The sequence below is a fragment of the Alosa sapidissima genome, chromosome 17 (genome assembly GCF_018492685.1).
Source record: "Alosa sapidissima isolate fAloSap1 chromosome 17, fAloSap1.pri, whole genome shotgun sequence".
Taxonomy (NCBI): domain Eukaryota; kingdom Metazoa; phylum Chordata; class Actinopteri; order Clupeiformes; family Clupeidae; genus Alosa; species Alosa sapidissima.
In genome coordinates this window covers 7167213-7182674 of record NC_055973.1, presented here as the reverse complement: position 1 = coordinate 7182674, position 15462 = coordinate 7167213, and the positions used below count along the sequence as shown (strand labels likewise).

Here is a 15462-nt window from a genome sequence, read left to right as displayed (position 1 = left end):
AGGCGGGCAGCGGAAGATGGAGTGACCACAGTGCGGGGGAGGGGTGACATCACACCCGGAGATGTTGCTGCCACACACACACACACACACACAGAGAAACATGCTAGCATGCAGGCACATACACACAGACACATACACACACACACATCCAAAAGCACACACACAGCAGTAAAAGACAGTCACTCCCTTTATTTTCCTCAAGCATTCTACCTCTCGCTCTACACAGCTCAGGCATTATCTCTCTCTCACTCTCTCTCTTGCATTCTCTTACAATCTTTGTTTTGCTTGTTTTCCTCCTGCAATCTCTCTTCTCAAATACCTTTACCTGCCTTCTTCATTTGAATCTCTCTTTCCATCTCTCCTCTCTTGCTCTCTCATCATCTCTGTCTCTGCCTCTCTTGCTTCCTGTTGCACTTATGCACTTATAAACACAAACTCTTTTTCTCTTAATCTCTCTCTCTTTATTTATCCTTTTCCTGCTTTCATTTCCTCTTTTTCCATCTACATCTGTTCCCTCTCCCCACCTTCCTCTCTCTCTCATCTCTCTTTTTATCCCCCCCCCCCCCCATCCCTCCCCTGCGTTTACGTGTGAAGTGGGTGGTCTTCCACTACACGTGGAGCAAACAGCATACCGGTCACACTGGCACCACACGAGAGAAGACAGATGAGGAAATAGATCAGCCCTTTTCTACTGTGTTAGAAGTGCAGAGGCAGTAGCAAAACCCTCTGTTGAGCCTCATTAACATTGGCACATGATTTGATTTGGAGAGAGGACAAGAGACAGTCTTGGAGGACGGAGAGATACCGACTCAGGGAATATCCTAAGATGACCCTCTTGTCAAGTACTCACATCTCCCTCCCTCAGTTCGGTTCTCTCAAGCTGCATGCCTTTCCTTATATTCCCCCCACGGTGCCTCCCCTGGCTAAAAAAACAACCCATTGTAATAGGAGACACTCTCTCTGCAATTTGCTGGCTAAGCTTTCTCTCTCTCACTCACTTTCCTGTCCCTCTCACTTGTTTTTACCTGAACTGACAAATTAAGAGAACCTCCACTGGTGTTCTGAATGAGATCCTCCACAGATCACAGATCAATTATATAATTGCACATCTCAGCAGTTATTACAGACTCTGAGGAGCAGACATCTGCTCAGACTCCTGCACTGACACGTTTGTTCAGCTTGATCCAGAGGCAACACACTGTGATTAACGTGCTTAACATGGCACAAATATGGTAGCTGTTTTGCAACTCTAAGTGAAGTTAGTTTAGCTTGCATTTTGATATGGTAGTAAGGTATTAACACTAAATCTGAGTTGTTTTTAAAGGATTTGCCAACAGCGCAGCCGCAGTCAAACAAGTGTGAATCTGTCTTTACTTGCACATGCATCACTGTAACACCTGAAGTGTTCGTCCTTCATAAAACTGCGTAATGAATAAAATATGCATCTACCATGTGCTCCATGTTGGAAGACTGGGGGTACACCTGACCCCTGAGTTTGTTGTGCAGGTCCAGGATCGCTTGCATGTCGCTTTGACTGATGGCTCTCTTCCCGCGTTGTTTCGCCTGCCACCCGTCCCCGTCCTCATCCATGTACTTCTCCAACAAGGCGCTCAAGTCAGTTGAGTTGAGGAGAACCATGGACAACACGGTCTGGGAAAGTATCAGGAGACAAACGCATCGGAGCCATTCGTGTGGTGAGCTTTTCATTTCTGCGTGAGGCCAGTAATTCCACGACTCTGTTGAACAAGAAGATGTAAGAGGTGTCAATCATTTGCATCAACTCTGGCACCAGGCGTGTTCCTGGTTATCTTTCAAAGTAACAATCTGGCGCCGAGGTATCCTCGACGTGGCACAAATATCTGCATTTATTTTTTAAGACTTCCTCCACATATTTCCCTAGTTAGTATTGAGACCAACACCAAACAAAACAAGACAACTTCCGCAACGATCAAAAACAGGTTCGAAAGTCGCGAGTATTTCTTGAGAATGACATGCAGGTGTTAAGCGCTACTACCACCGTATGGGGTCAGTTACGCATGCTTAGGATTTTTGTCACAATCCTATTTGGCACACACGTGCAGAAACTCAGTAGACTGAAGCTCAAAAAAAACGAACTTAACGCTTTAAAGGTGGCTTGCTCGTGATCATTAGGCGTACTCTTACTTTGCTTCTATTCCGTGTCGCAGATCCCGTTCCCACCGGCAGACTTCAACTCATATGTATATCGTGAACTGCAAAGAAAGTAAATTTGCTAGTTCGACTACCTTGCAAACAGCGTGCGTTGCCCGGGGACTCGGTAGAGTACGTTCCGAAATGATGATACCAGTAAAGTGATGCTGAAGAGCCAGTTGCATGTGATGAAAAGTCAGAAATCCTGAGATGTTTCTGCGAGACGCTTTGTTTAAGCCTAATTCGATTTTTCAAAAGTGAAATTGCAAATGAGTTTAAAGTGCGCTGAAGGGCTGATTGAAAACTCTTGGGAGGACTAAACTGGGCTGGACGAATGCACCTAGACTCATTCAGCAAACCACAGAATATCACGTCTTATTTATCTAGTAGCCTACTTCAGTGTAGTGACAAGTGACGTCTTAAAACCACACCTCTGACTACTATTGCTCCAGCCCATCTGTACCCAGAACCGTTCCAGTCTGGCCAATACTACAATACATCACCTATACAAAAGACCGTTACTTGAGGCCGCAGGAAGTGAAACGCTGGGTTGTTAACTGTGTGTATGTGTGTGTGTGTGTGTGTGTGTTTGTGCGCGCCTGTGCGCCAGTAGGGAATGGTTGTGTTTTTGCGCAAACGTCTCTCTCTCTCTCTCTCTCTCTCTCTCTCTCTCTCTCTCTCTCTCTCCCTTAATACACACACACCACACTGACCACCTGTATAGTTAGGACAGAGTATGAGCGATTGTTTTATTCCGTAAGACCGTATATGTACCTCTCTAGTCTCTACTGAAACGTCTCCTGACGAGCCAGACCCACATCAAGATGCTGCAGCTAGGGTGCGTCTAGAATAAATTTCTAGGCTAAAACTGTTGATTACTGTCATCTATTCTAGGCTATCCAACCCTGCGCCCATACCATAGGCTAGTAACGCAGCCTACCAGAAGACACGTTAGACTACTTAATCAGTGTTCTGTAATATATAATGGAATTGAAGCTGATTAATATTTGAGGTTATTTTCCATGTTTGTAATTTATTCATACCACAGAGTCGCCTGACACCCCTCCCTAATCTTGAATATTTATCTAGTAATCTAGCCATAGGAACACATGAGAATTACTCTTACGAAGAACACTTCCCACTCAACTCCTGAGTTTCCACAGAAATCAAAATGTTCACTCTGGCCAACATCATTACACGAAACACTAAACATTCAAGCACTGGTTTTAAATGAACACGAGTGTATCTGTATTTGCTGTCATTACAAGTTGGAAACAACTCTGTTTTCTCTTCAATCATGCTCCACTGTACACACCAATAACAGACGAGGTGGAGCAGACGAAACAGCGGAGACTGCCGCTGGAGCTGGAACATGTGAGCGCACAGCTTGCAAGGATCTGGTCTGGTGCTTCGGAATGACACATCGGCTGACCGGCCTGGCTACGGCGCAGTTCGGCCCCGTCTGTCCACGTTAGCACTTTCCACCCGCAAGTGTTTTTCCTCAGTCGCATTCGTCACTACAACTTCACTTTTCTGTTAATCCCTAAATGGACCTTCTATACCATTATGCACAGGGACCCACCGCATTCAGAAACCCTATTAAACCTGGGTTTACTGTCAGTTCGCTAGGTCACTGGCTGAAGCCTTTGACCACAACCATCACAGCAATGCGCAGCTTCGAGGCCACGGAGGACCCTCTGCTTAGAGCAGCTGAAAAAGCAAGGCCAGCGTTTTACTTTAGATTCCAGAGGAGGCTGACCAAGTAACAGTAATTCATACAACAGTGTAAGGATTTATCTACACGTCGACTGCTTTTTCTCATATTGTACAAATATTGAATCAGACACTTAAAACATGCGCTTATTTTTAACCTAACCACCTACACCGTGTTTTATAGTTGAAGCGAGTCTTGTTAAATTAGGGAATCTGGGGTTGTTTACTATGTGGGTCTGTAGCCTACTAAGCATGCACCAGCTCGTTGTGGGTTAAAAGAAAATATTTAGCGACCTCTCGGGTTTCTCTCCTCACGTGACTTACGATGTAGTGGATTTACATTAGCTTAAGTATGGCTGACATTACTTGACAAATGTCCGTTGTAGACTAGTGGCGCATGTTAAGATGGAGAGAATACCAATCGCTGTAATTTTAGGGACTCCCTTAGTTTTGTTTTCATTCATCTACAGTGAGTCCATACAGAGCAAAGTTTCCCATTGCTCTCTCTCTCTCTCTCTCTCTCTCTCTCTCATGCACATAAAAACAAACTTGCGCGCACGCACACACACACACACACACACACACACACACTCTCGTGTGTACTTCCAAGGAGGAATGCACCGGTTGAACCCAGTAGAAGTTTAATGTCAGTGCTTCAATAGCACCCTCCATTGGTCGGTTTGCATAACTACAATGACTGGCTTTGCTCTCCCTTTGTGTTTTGCATCATTATTGTTAAAATACATGTACTGCACACAATCATGCGACCTAGATATTTTTTATGACACGAATCTGTTTCCAGACTATCTTCAGAATATTTTTTATATCTATATGCAAATGATCGAATGCCAGTGAATATAATCTTGAATGGATTTGGCCCAGAAGACAGATCCACGCCAAATGTCGGAAGTTACGTGGATTCACAATCACGACTGATAGTTTTAAACATGTACCAGCAGATGGCAGTCTTATCCAGAAAACCACAAGCGACTGTCAAGATGCAGGTTTAAGCACGATTCTGCATCTGCACAGGTTATGCTGTATCATAGCAACTCTGAACGTGTCAGTTATCACAAATTATTATTTTCCCCTTCTGTCCTCTCTGTCTTTTCTGTCTGGTTCATGGAAAATTGAACAGCTGTGAAGACAATTGTACAATAATTTAATACATGTAGTTTTGAAATAAGATTGTTTCGGACACAGATCCATCATGGCAGGAAAAAAACACTTTAAAACTGTGCACGCACAACTAGGTTAATGGAAATACTGATGCTTCCGTGGCAACAGGGTCAACCATGAGTCACTGAATATCCCATAGGAGGACAGAGATGACTTGGCCGTGGTCAACAGACACATCTGTGACAGGTAAATAAATAATAATGGTTTGTGAAAGTGACCCCACCAATAAACTGCAGCGCAAAGCTCAAAGGCCAGTGTTCATCTCTCCTCTGTGTGTCTGTGCATCCATCTCTCCCAGGAGTCAGACACAGCCTCTATTGTTAGCAATGATGGGGTTGGGGGGTGAGGGCGGTCATTTGGGTCCATCGAACGAGCGCTGCTATCGAGAGGTGACTGGGTTTGTGTGTCACAAAAACAACCTCGGTGACACTGGGTACATAAAGATTTAATATCAAAGACGGGAGTCACATGGACAAAGTATTTCTATCTCTCTCTCTCTCTCTCTCTCTCTCTCTCTCTCTATCTCTTTTTTTCTGACCCTGAAGAGGACGTTTGAAATTCATGGGAAAGCCCGCCATCAGATTTTGTGTCACTTTTCTCCGTATAGTGTTTCTGTGCGGACATTGATCTTGGCCCGCAGCGATGCTCAGGGATGTGTGTGATGTGCTCCCAACATAAGCCCCCAGGCCTGTGAGGCCCCTCTCTCTCTCTCTCTCTGGGGGAGCACTGGTCCAACACAAAGAATACAGTAGGACATTCAAGGCAAACACAGGACACGGGTCACCCCTCTTCACCGTTTATGTTCTTTAAGAACTCATTCAACACTGTTCTCCGAAATGACAGCCGTGAGCCTTTTAGCATGAATGACCTTCCTTTCCCCAAGCACAGAGACGATGTCTAGATTTTAACACATGATTACATTCATGTCAGGTCCAAGGAGGACATAGACTATACATTTCAACTTAGAGGTTTGCCAATTCCATCGAATGTCCTCAATAATACCTCCATAAAAATGACTGCCAGATTTTATATGTGTATACTGTATTCTGTGGTATTTGAGGTGTATATTCAAACGCTTTGCACTGAATAGAATGAGTCGATTGAAAGACAGCCATCCCTGGCACCAAATTGTATTTTATTACATGCATGCTTTGTGAAATATCCTTTAGCTTACTGGGCCTTTGCCTCTCACTTCATCTTTATGGCCCACATGAAATAGAACACATATGAAACTCATTCACAGTTACGTTACAAAACTGATGGGCTGACGTCGGTGAGTTATGAGGACGTTGACCCAACCAGACTGCATGCTGGGAATGAAAACAAGCATCCTGATAGCCCGGCTGATCTCTGCGCCTGTTTGGCATGTAGGGCTGTATGATTTTATTTCAGCGGAGGTGAGAGGGGCCTCTGGGTTGGTCGGTCAGTCCAGGGGGAGGTGGAGGCGGAGGGCCCCAGCAGATGCCCCTGCAGCCGCGGGCACCTCACCAGCAGAGGAGATTTACTGCCGTGAGAGCTTTCACATCTACGCGCCAACATCTGCAAAGATCTCAAAACACACCTCTAATCTGAAACATTAGCCTCTGTCTAACAGATGTGTAAACACACAGACACTCATACACACACACACACACACACACACACACGCGGCAGGTACTCCCCGCTGACCCTCTCTTGAATCGGAGCAAGGAGAGGGGGCAGTTGTATTTTCAACACATTGACTTCTGTATGGGTGTTTGGCCAGCGAGGAAAGATTCACAGGTTTGTATGTGGTGGAGGTGATGGATGAGGAAGGGGAGTCTAACAGGTCAGTGGGAGAAGGCCCCAAACATACAGCAATATAGATGCACTGTCACTCATAAGGATCATATGGATCTGTAAATGCACAAACACAAACATATATTCACATAGAAACCTGCCCCAAAGAACGTTTACATTCATACATATGCACTCACACACACAAGAGCATACACATACAACCACAAGCATATACAGTACATAAGCATACTCATACATTCACATATATGCACACACACACTTGGACATGCATGCACAGAAAGACAGACATGCACATGCATTCAAACACACGTGTGTGTACAGTACACACATACAAACAACCTCTGTCTTCCCCTCTCAGTCATTTGCTGCACCTGAAACAGCTGGCTGATTTGGCAGCAAGCAATGCACTGTGTGTGTGTGTGTATGAATGTGTGTGTGTTTACTGTCATTTTTTTGCCTTCCCTCTTGCACACTCGGCCTGGTGTCTCTCCATCCGGATGCTACAGTGCCGCCTCAGGCCTCCTCACCCTCCATTTACTGCGGCCTTTTTACCCAGCCATACCAAGCTTCACCTCCACACCGGCTGTGCAAGCTAATTTATGGCCGTGTTTTTCAGCTCCTATTTTGACTGGGCTTGCTTTGAATGCAGGGCTTAATTTTTTTTTACCAATCGTTTCATTTTGTTATTTTTTATTTTATTTATTTTTTGTCTAACGACTGAGGGAGCGGAGAATTTCAGGGGAGGTTTTAAGGACAAAAAGTCCAGTCTGAACTTGAATACCTTCTGTCAGGCTGGGAAAGACGTTGGAATGAGGCAATGGTGTTGTGGTCTCTGCCGAAGAAGAGGAGGAAAGACAAGGACTTAGAGAATGCCTCAGCTGGACAAATGACTCCTCTGAGAGCGGACAAAAAAAGAGGGGACCAGGGGCCAAGTTTTCATTAGCAAGCTGGCCAAGGGCTCCTATACTTGTGGCCTTGAAGAGTCAAAAAAGTTTTTTAATGGATTTGGCTCTAGGAGGTCCGACACTGTTACTGAAGTGGCTGGGCTTGGTGCAGCTTGCCCAGTCTCTCGCCCATCTCCAGTCAGCCGCGAGTCAGCCGCCTGGCATTTAGTTGGATGAACCATGGCCTGTTTGGAAAAGCCTCACCAAAAAGCCGACACGCTCGAGTAATTAATCAGCCTTCCGTTTGATAATTGGAACACGGGAAGACTTACAGAAACAAATTGTCTGCCATCTCCACGTCAGACTGTAATTTAATAGTTGTAACAGTCACGGTTTATTTAATGAAGCATTAATTAGATGCTAATTAAGTTCAGACAAGCATTACATACTTAGAGATAATGTTGCAGCTCTTTAGCAGACTTTAAGCACTTTACCATAATTATACAACAACCATGCCAATACATATTTTATAGGTCCTTGAGGGGCTTCATATAGGCCTCCGACCAAAAGCAATGAATGGTACAGAATAGCTGATCCCCATTTTTGCTGTGTGGGGTTTTCATATGGAGACCTGAGTGTTTGGAATGAGCAATGTAACATACAAAGCGGAAACGAGCCTATAACATGTAGGCTCAGATTAAAGCTTTTTATTTTCAGAGGGTCCCGCTGATTGATGTCTTCAGAGTTTGCTCGGAGAGTAAGTGCATCTGCAGGCGAGACACTCCCACCCAGGTGACTGATGGAGCCGAGCTGAAGAGGAGAAATAGAAAAGCCATCATTTGAACTGGCCGGTGCTGTGAATTTAGTGCTGAAGGACAGCATTTTTAGTGTGCCTGTGCCCCTGCTAATGCTAATTCAGCTGGTCTGCATTCCGCGTCGTTTCCAAGGAGTATGATGGTCCGCTAGTCGTGGTATGGTGCTGGCAGAGGGCCAGCCTCGAGCTCTGTACGCCTCCCAGCTGGGCGCATGCAGAGGAACTGCAGTGTCTGTCCAACAGATCAAAACATTTATGGCATCAGATTTCCTCCTCTGCTCTCTGCATACTTCCCCCCTGTCTGAGGCATGGTGGAGCTGAGAGACAAAGCTGCTCTCCTCTCTCTCTCTTTCTGTGTCTCTGCTGCATGGGAGAGTGTGTGTGTTTCATTTTGACTGCTCTCATGGCATTGCTCAGCTATTTCTGTGTGTATATGTGTGCATTTGTGTGTGTATGTGTGTACCTTTGTGTGTGTGTGTAGAGTATGTTTCACTCTGCATATTCACACAGGTTCCCTGCAGTGTGGTACGACAGACTTGAGTGTATGGTGTGTGTGTATGTGTGTGTGTGTAGTGTGTTTCATTTTGCACCCTCTCACAGGGTTCAGTGGTTTCACAAGGCACCCTTGAGCTCAGCAGATATTGCTGCAATGTATTGCTTGCAAAAGTTTATGTGGACATGGGTCGATGGGGCCAAAGTCAGCGTTCGCTTAATAAGATTCAATTGTGGCCCGTGTTTTGATATCAGGGATGTGGTCTTGCAATGGCAGTGTTTAATTGAATAGGAAAACATGGCATCAAAGGGAGCGGATGAGAGTGGGATTCTCAGCAGATCCCATAATTATTATCAGATCTGCTCGATGCTAGAAGAGAAGAGAAAAGAGGAGAAGAGAAAGAGGGAAATAAAAGCAGAAATGCAGGACACAGCCATCCGCCAGCCCACCACCACAACAGGCCTCACTGAAGCTCAATGTTTTCTTTTTATTATTAAAGTATAAAATACAACAGCAAGCACATTTCATTGAACATCATAAATACAAAAAAAGGAACTTAAATACAGTCAGTGCTAATAAAATAATATTTTTGCTCTGGACACAAATAAGACCCTAGTCTTATTTTTTGCCTCTTCTAGATGATTTGGTTCTTTATACTCCTTTGCTTTCAGAGAACTGGACTCAGCGGTTCCAAGGACCGCCTCTGGAGCTGCTAGTCACAACCTGACTCAGCTGAGGAGACCCCCAGCCCAATAGCTAAATGTGTGCTTTCTTCAAACATCAAAATCTCAGTGGAGTCTACTGCAATGGTGGTGGCCAGTAAATTAAAAAGAAACACTGAAGTAAACACTTCATTGAAAGATTTACATGTGTCATCACATATAAATCACAATACTTCCATTACAATATACAGTACATACACACTATAGTTATTTACAGTTTATGCCAGAAAATAAAATATCTTAAATTACAAATTGATATGAAATGATACAAAATGAAGACATATTATGTATAAGTGATCTATGTACATTAGGCAAGTATGTAAATATTTTGATTATTTGGACATATACTTAAGAACCCTTAAGGTGCACTGAGGTCTCCAAAAAAATAATTTTACACTAATATCTGTGCTTCACCCCTTACAATAGTTTATGCCCCTATGCTTATACCTCTTTCCATACCATCTTATGAAATACATACGGCATTAATGCACAACATGTTACTATATGCACACTAAGGGAGAATTGCTATGCTTGTATCAAAATAAGAAACCTACACAATGTCATATATGTGCATAAATAAGCAGTCAGAACTGGATCATGAACAAATATGCAACCCAAAGATGCTTTATATCATATGAGTAGAGTAGAGTAGCTGTGAAACACATGAATCGCAACTTCACATTGCTAGGAAGCAGGACTGCTGTGGTATGAGTACTATCAAGACAGAAGCTGACCTGGGGACAGACCTGGGCTGCATTTGGGACCATCTGTGTGTTCAAATTCAGCAAATGTTCAAGGCAAAATGGTTTAAGTTCATGTTTTAACTTCTAAATCAAAATGTTGTTGTCTAAACATTCCAATTTGTTTGATGTAAATTGTAATCTTTAGGCCAAGGTCCAGGTTTGCCTGGTGTGAACGGACGTTTAGAGTGTATGTTCGCAAATGTTTGCAGCGAACCTAATGAAAAACTGTTTACGAAACATTTGCCTTTGTTTGCTGTTTTGAACACACCTCTGGGCGCAGACCTGGCCTGGATTTGAGCTGGACCTGGCTCTCATCTGAGCCACAACCTCACCAGAATCAACTTCCAACTTGATAGGGTTGTACTGTCTGATTGCAGCTTCACTTTCTCCGAAGGTGTCTTCTCTTAAGCCAAAAATACCCCTTGGAAGACTAATACACAACCAAACCAAATTTGCAGGTTAACCTAAGCTAATTGCATTTGGAATCATGAATGATTGCTCTCTGATCCTGGATGCATGAGGCACTTTGAGAGAGAACAAGGTTGCACTGTGTCCTCTTCTGCCCCTCAACTATCCCAACCCCCACCCCCACCCCTATCCCACCCCTCCTCTGACACACTTGCCCTGGACTGAAAAACATCTTAAGACCATCTTGCAAGTCTGGAGGTTGGTTGAGAGAAATGCACAGTCGTTTGAGTGCACCTTCCCATAGCACCAGTATACGGTTGAAGAGTTAGCAGCAACTGTGTTTTGATACTAAAAAATCAGCACCATTTCAATGTAATTACTGTAGAACATACATTACCGATTATCATGGTGAAGGCAACATATGTCTATAAAAAAGCAATACCTGACACACAAGAACTAAAGTTAAAAAAAAAAATATTCATATACATTTTTTTTATCTTTCAATGCAAATACCTGTTGCCTTACAACTTAGGGTCATATTTTAAATAGGCCCACATATACAGACAAGAATACCTCCAGGAATGCTGTGCAAATCCTTGAGAGAAAAGTCTCTGGGACAGGGACGGGGAAGGAGGGCTGGAGGGATGTTTGTGTGTGCATCCCTGCTGGTGTTTATTTAAACCAGTGCAGATAGTTGGAGTTCACAGCAGGAAAACACATGTTGTTGCTGCACGAGCCTCCATAGCTGGGAGGACACATGGAGCAGGGCACGCCCACTTTGTAAGGGGCCTCCCCAATCCAGTTCCCTCTGTGACAGAACAAAAAAGTCAAGAGACAGTTAATGTCAGGACATGGAAACACAGACTCAGAGGAAAGACTGAGCAGGTGTCCATATTCAAGGCCAAGAACAGATTTCCCTAAGCTGGATATTGATTCTTGCCTAAGTCATCGGCCGAGTCTCTCCCTACCTGGGAATCACAATTAAACAGCAAGAAGCACTAGTTTAACGCTAATTTTAATTTAATAAGTCTGAGTCTATTTTTCTTGGAATATATGGGTTAATGAAAATGAGATAGCCTATATATAACTCTCCACGCTCTCTCAGAACGAGATTAAACCATTAAGGTCATGAGCCAGCCATGGAGCGCCCAGGACATGAAGTGTAGAGCTTTGATTTGAGGATTAGCCGCAGGATTCCTCTGAAATTCCGAGAGTTGCTCTCGGCCGGAATGGTGCTTGTGTGCACTGTTTTTAGAGGCTGGGGGTCACCGGAGCCTTTGAAGTGAAGGCTACCGTGTGCATTCGTGCTTACTCTTTCTTCACACGAGAGTGACATATTGCACCAAGAAGACACTATGACTATGTGTGTTGAAGTATCACCTCTTGGCCTGCTGCGCAGTCTTGACTTAACTGAACCGTACGTGAACGGGCATTTGTCCATGTAAGATCAAACGCTGCATTCGCTGCAATACACAAAGAGTAGTGTGCAAGGACAACACAGCAGTATACTTACTTTGGAGAATAGTTGCACACAAGGTATGTTGCCCTCTTCCACACCGACCCCCACACATTCATATTGTGGCAGGTATTGATAGCACAGCCTACTTTGTTTGATGTGGCCCACACCATCTACAAGAAAGAAAATAATAGCTATATTAATGCTGAGCTGTTTGTGTGTGTGTGGTCCTACATGTATGTTTGTGTGTGTGTGTGCAGTACGTAGAGCAACATTCCTGTGTAACTTACCTGTGTATAGTGTGTGCACATGGGTCCATAGCACTTCAGAGGGCACCGAGGGTTGCAGTCACGCGGGTAGGGAAAAGAGTAGTCTTTCACCTCATCATACCAAGGCTTCACTAGCTGAAGGATGGATCTGTAACTGCGATTAATACACAAGAACTCTTTTTACACACAATCCTAGGTATCAAATCATTTATTCAAGGTCATTCAAGTAATATTATTTTCAGTATTGACTTTCATAACCTATGTTCTAAGAAAGGGGGGCATTCTATAATCAAGTCTTTTCAGGTCTTAGAACAACCGATATAGGTTCTGCTCTTCAAAGTTCCAACATCTAAGAACTCTCTGATGAAGGAATCTTGGACACTTAAATTTATAGCGCTTTTTAAACTGCGGGAAACCTTTTTTCAAGACTCTGAAGTCACTTGTTGCCACTAAACAGTTCTTCATGATGGGAAAATAAAGACTTCTGCGTAGTACATTAGGCTTTTAACAGAAGAGAATGTGTGTTGTACGAGGCACTGATACATACCGACCCGTCCGGACGGAGAGGTTCTGACCCAGAAATCGGAGTAGACTCCGGGGTCCGTGTTCCCACAAACAAGTAGCAGCCCAGTCCTCCGCGGTTTTGGCCAGGGTTTCATCCCAGACCTACGAAAAAAAGGAAAGAGAAACAAGAGAAGGGGAAAAAAAAGAGAAGCATCACTGAATATGCATTGTGGCTGCATCTTAATCTGAGCAAGAGCAGTTTCTGCTGCTCCACTTCTGGCTCCACACAGCTGCATGAACTGGTTGAACCCAGACATACGGACAGCAGAGTAGTGGCAGGCATCACAACATCAAAGGGGACCAACATGGACCCACAGCAGCTGATGAAATAAACCAGCCATCAGGTGCTGATAGGGGCAAAGTAGCACCCAAACATTTGTAGTGATTGTATTTGTATTCTCAATCCTGGATGTGCGTGAGGTGAAAGATGCCTCCGTTTGCCAGAGCATTGGGCGTGCCAGAAACACTCGAGTGTGATCCAGCGGCCGTGCAGCATAGCACAGCGGAGCGGAGAGTGACCACTTTGGGACTTGGCGGGTGATCTGCCTCGCCCAGCAGATGACCTCATAGAGCCAAGGACTCAGCACCAGACCTGGCACGGATCTGGCCCAGGTCTGGCAAACTCACTCTGAGCCAGGTGCAGGCCAGTGTCTACATTGCAGTGTCTTGATCTCTAATCGTTCTTAAAGCATGCAGCTCGTGACTCAGTTTCAATTTCGTGAAAGGCTGTTGATATTGTTGCAGGCAATCAAATTACATCACATCATTCCATGCTTCTGAACCACATATTGGCTGACAATATGACAAAATTAAATCTTAGACTTAGACTCCTTTAAACCAATAACAAGCTCCAGTGTCTAAATTAATCTAATTATGCACTTCATCAATAAAGTATCTCCGTCATGCTACAAAGGGGCATAAGGTCTAAGGATTTATAATAATACAGTCCACATCCAATCCACATCTTGCATCACTAATTACTACACTGATGTCTAATGGGGTTCGGCCTCAAGCTCCGCCCTATGGCTGACTTGGTGTCTACTTCAAAGGCACGTGAAGACCAGTGCGGAGGGTTCCGCGCCAGTTTGGCATGGTTCCTGGCTTGGGATGGATAACCCCTGCGGTCAAGGCACTACTTTGGTGGTCCACCACCAATCAAATCTGTTCAGCAGTTGGTAAAGTCAAATGGTCAAGCACAGTGACATTTGTCATGTCCACACTGTATGGCTAACCCCCATTCACACACAATTATGTAAGAGTAGTCTGTGGTTTGAGTTACCTCACCAACTTCATCACAGACAACTTTATTACTGGCAAAATAAGTATACACTGCATGCACTTGTTTAATCAATTCAATATGGGAATACTTCTCAGAAAAGTCCAAACTCTTAGTCGTAAATTTGGTAAAATTAGTCAATTCGTAAAAATAAAAATTGGTAATGAAAATGAAAGACTTACCATATACTCCATGTTCGACGCCGGAGGGAACACTTTCCCTCTAACTTTATTATGGTAATCGAGAATTGCAAGCATGTCGTTTTGGGAGATGAAGCGCTTCCGTCTGGTTTTCGGCAGGCTCGCAGTCTCAACTCGATAATTGATGTCTGAGCCAATATCGGTAAAATTAGTGACTGGCAACGTTGAGGACGGTGAGGGCTTGTAGGCAGCCAACGCACTTGCTCCGCATGATATGCACAACAGCAGAATATCGATGGCAAAGCAGTTTTCATTCATGATTGGTTCCTGAAGATATCAGCTTTATATTCCGTTGGGATGTGTCTGAAAAGTAAAAAAAATCAAATTATGAAATATCTTTGCAGAATATGTAATATCCTTGCCTTCCCATTCTGGAAAAGTAAAGTAAAAACACTGGCATTATCTATCAGTAACATACTTCACGTGTCCTTAACACATCCCTACCTTCTGTTGTGGTCAGTCAAGATACTGTGCAGCAATAGATTCACAAAGTGATATCTCCAAATTCGGATATGTTCTTTGGGATAGCGGGAACGATGGTCTGTAGGCGTCTTATGTTACTCCAAGCAAACAGGGAAGAACTCAGTTAGCAGACGGAGTCGCTGCTTTATATACCGCAGAAGTACCGGTGCAGGAAGTGTTGTGGCTTTGAAGGTGTGCTGGATCCCTCCTCTCCCCCGTCACCTGAAACGGAACATCATTTGGAGACGGGGTGTTTAGTTACTTTTATTCCTCTTCTTGGCGCAGCTCGCCTGACCAAATCAAAACATCGGTTTTTCGTTTGTGCAGCTGG

General features: G+C 44.1%; 2 protein-coding genes across 3 annotated transcripts in view; both read right to left on the bottom strand.

Annotated features, from left to right (window-relative positions):
- The window catches only part of crispld1a (cysteine-rich secretory protein LCCL domain containing 1a), an 18157-nt gene extending 15619 nt beyond the window's left edge, over positions 1 to 2538 (bottom strand). The window contains exons 1-2 of one of the 2 annotated variants that reach the window (XM_042068466.1): positions 2164 to 2538; positions 1450 to 1736 (exon numbers count right to left, since the gene is read on the bottom strand). In XM_042068466.1, coding sequence (XP_041924400.1) covers positions 1450 to 1707 — 258 coding nt within the window. In that variant the 5' untranslated portion in view covers positions 1708 to 1736; positions 2164 to 2538. The remainder of the gene's footprint in view (positions 1 to 1449; positions 1737 to 2163) is intronic. The other variant, XM_042068467.1, reaches the window with a different exon arrangement.
- An 8572-nt stretch (positions 2539 to 11110) lies between these two features.
- pi15a (peptidase inhibitor 15a) lies at positions 11111 to 15230 on the bottom strand. Its single transcript, XM_042068468.1, has 6 exons — positions 15114 to 15230; positions 14652 to 14972; positions 13177 to 13295; positions 12651 to 12783; positions 12418 to 12533; positions 11111 to 11712 (listed from the first exon to the last, which is right to left on the bottom strand). The coding sequence occupies exons 2-6, from the start codon at positions 14925 to 14927 to the stop codon at positions 11577 to 11579; spliced, it is 780 nt and encodes a 259-aa protein (XP_041924402.1). The 5' UTR covers positions 14928 to 14972; positions 15114 to 15230; the 3' UTR covers positions 11111 to 11576.
- Between the last annotated feature and the right edge of the window lie 232 nt (positions 15231 to 15462).

Coding starts and splice junctions, on each gene's coding strand:
- pi15a (XM_042068468.1), bottom strand. CDS start 14,927: ATGAATGAAAACTGCTTTGCCATCGATATTCTGCTGTTGTGCATATCA. Junction 12,534..12,650: donor TGTGCACACACTATACACAG/GTAAGTTACACA, acceptor TCTTTCTTGTAG/ATGGTGTGGGCCACATCAAA. Junction 11,713..12,417: donor GTGTGCAACTATTCTCCAAA/GTAAGTATACTG, acceptor GTTCTGTCACAG/AGGGAACTGGATTGGGGAGG.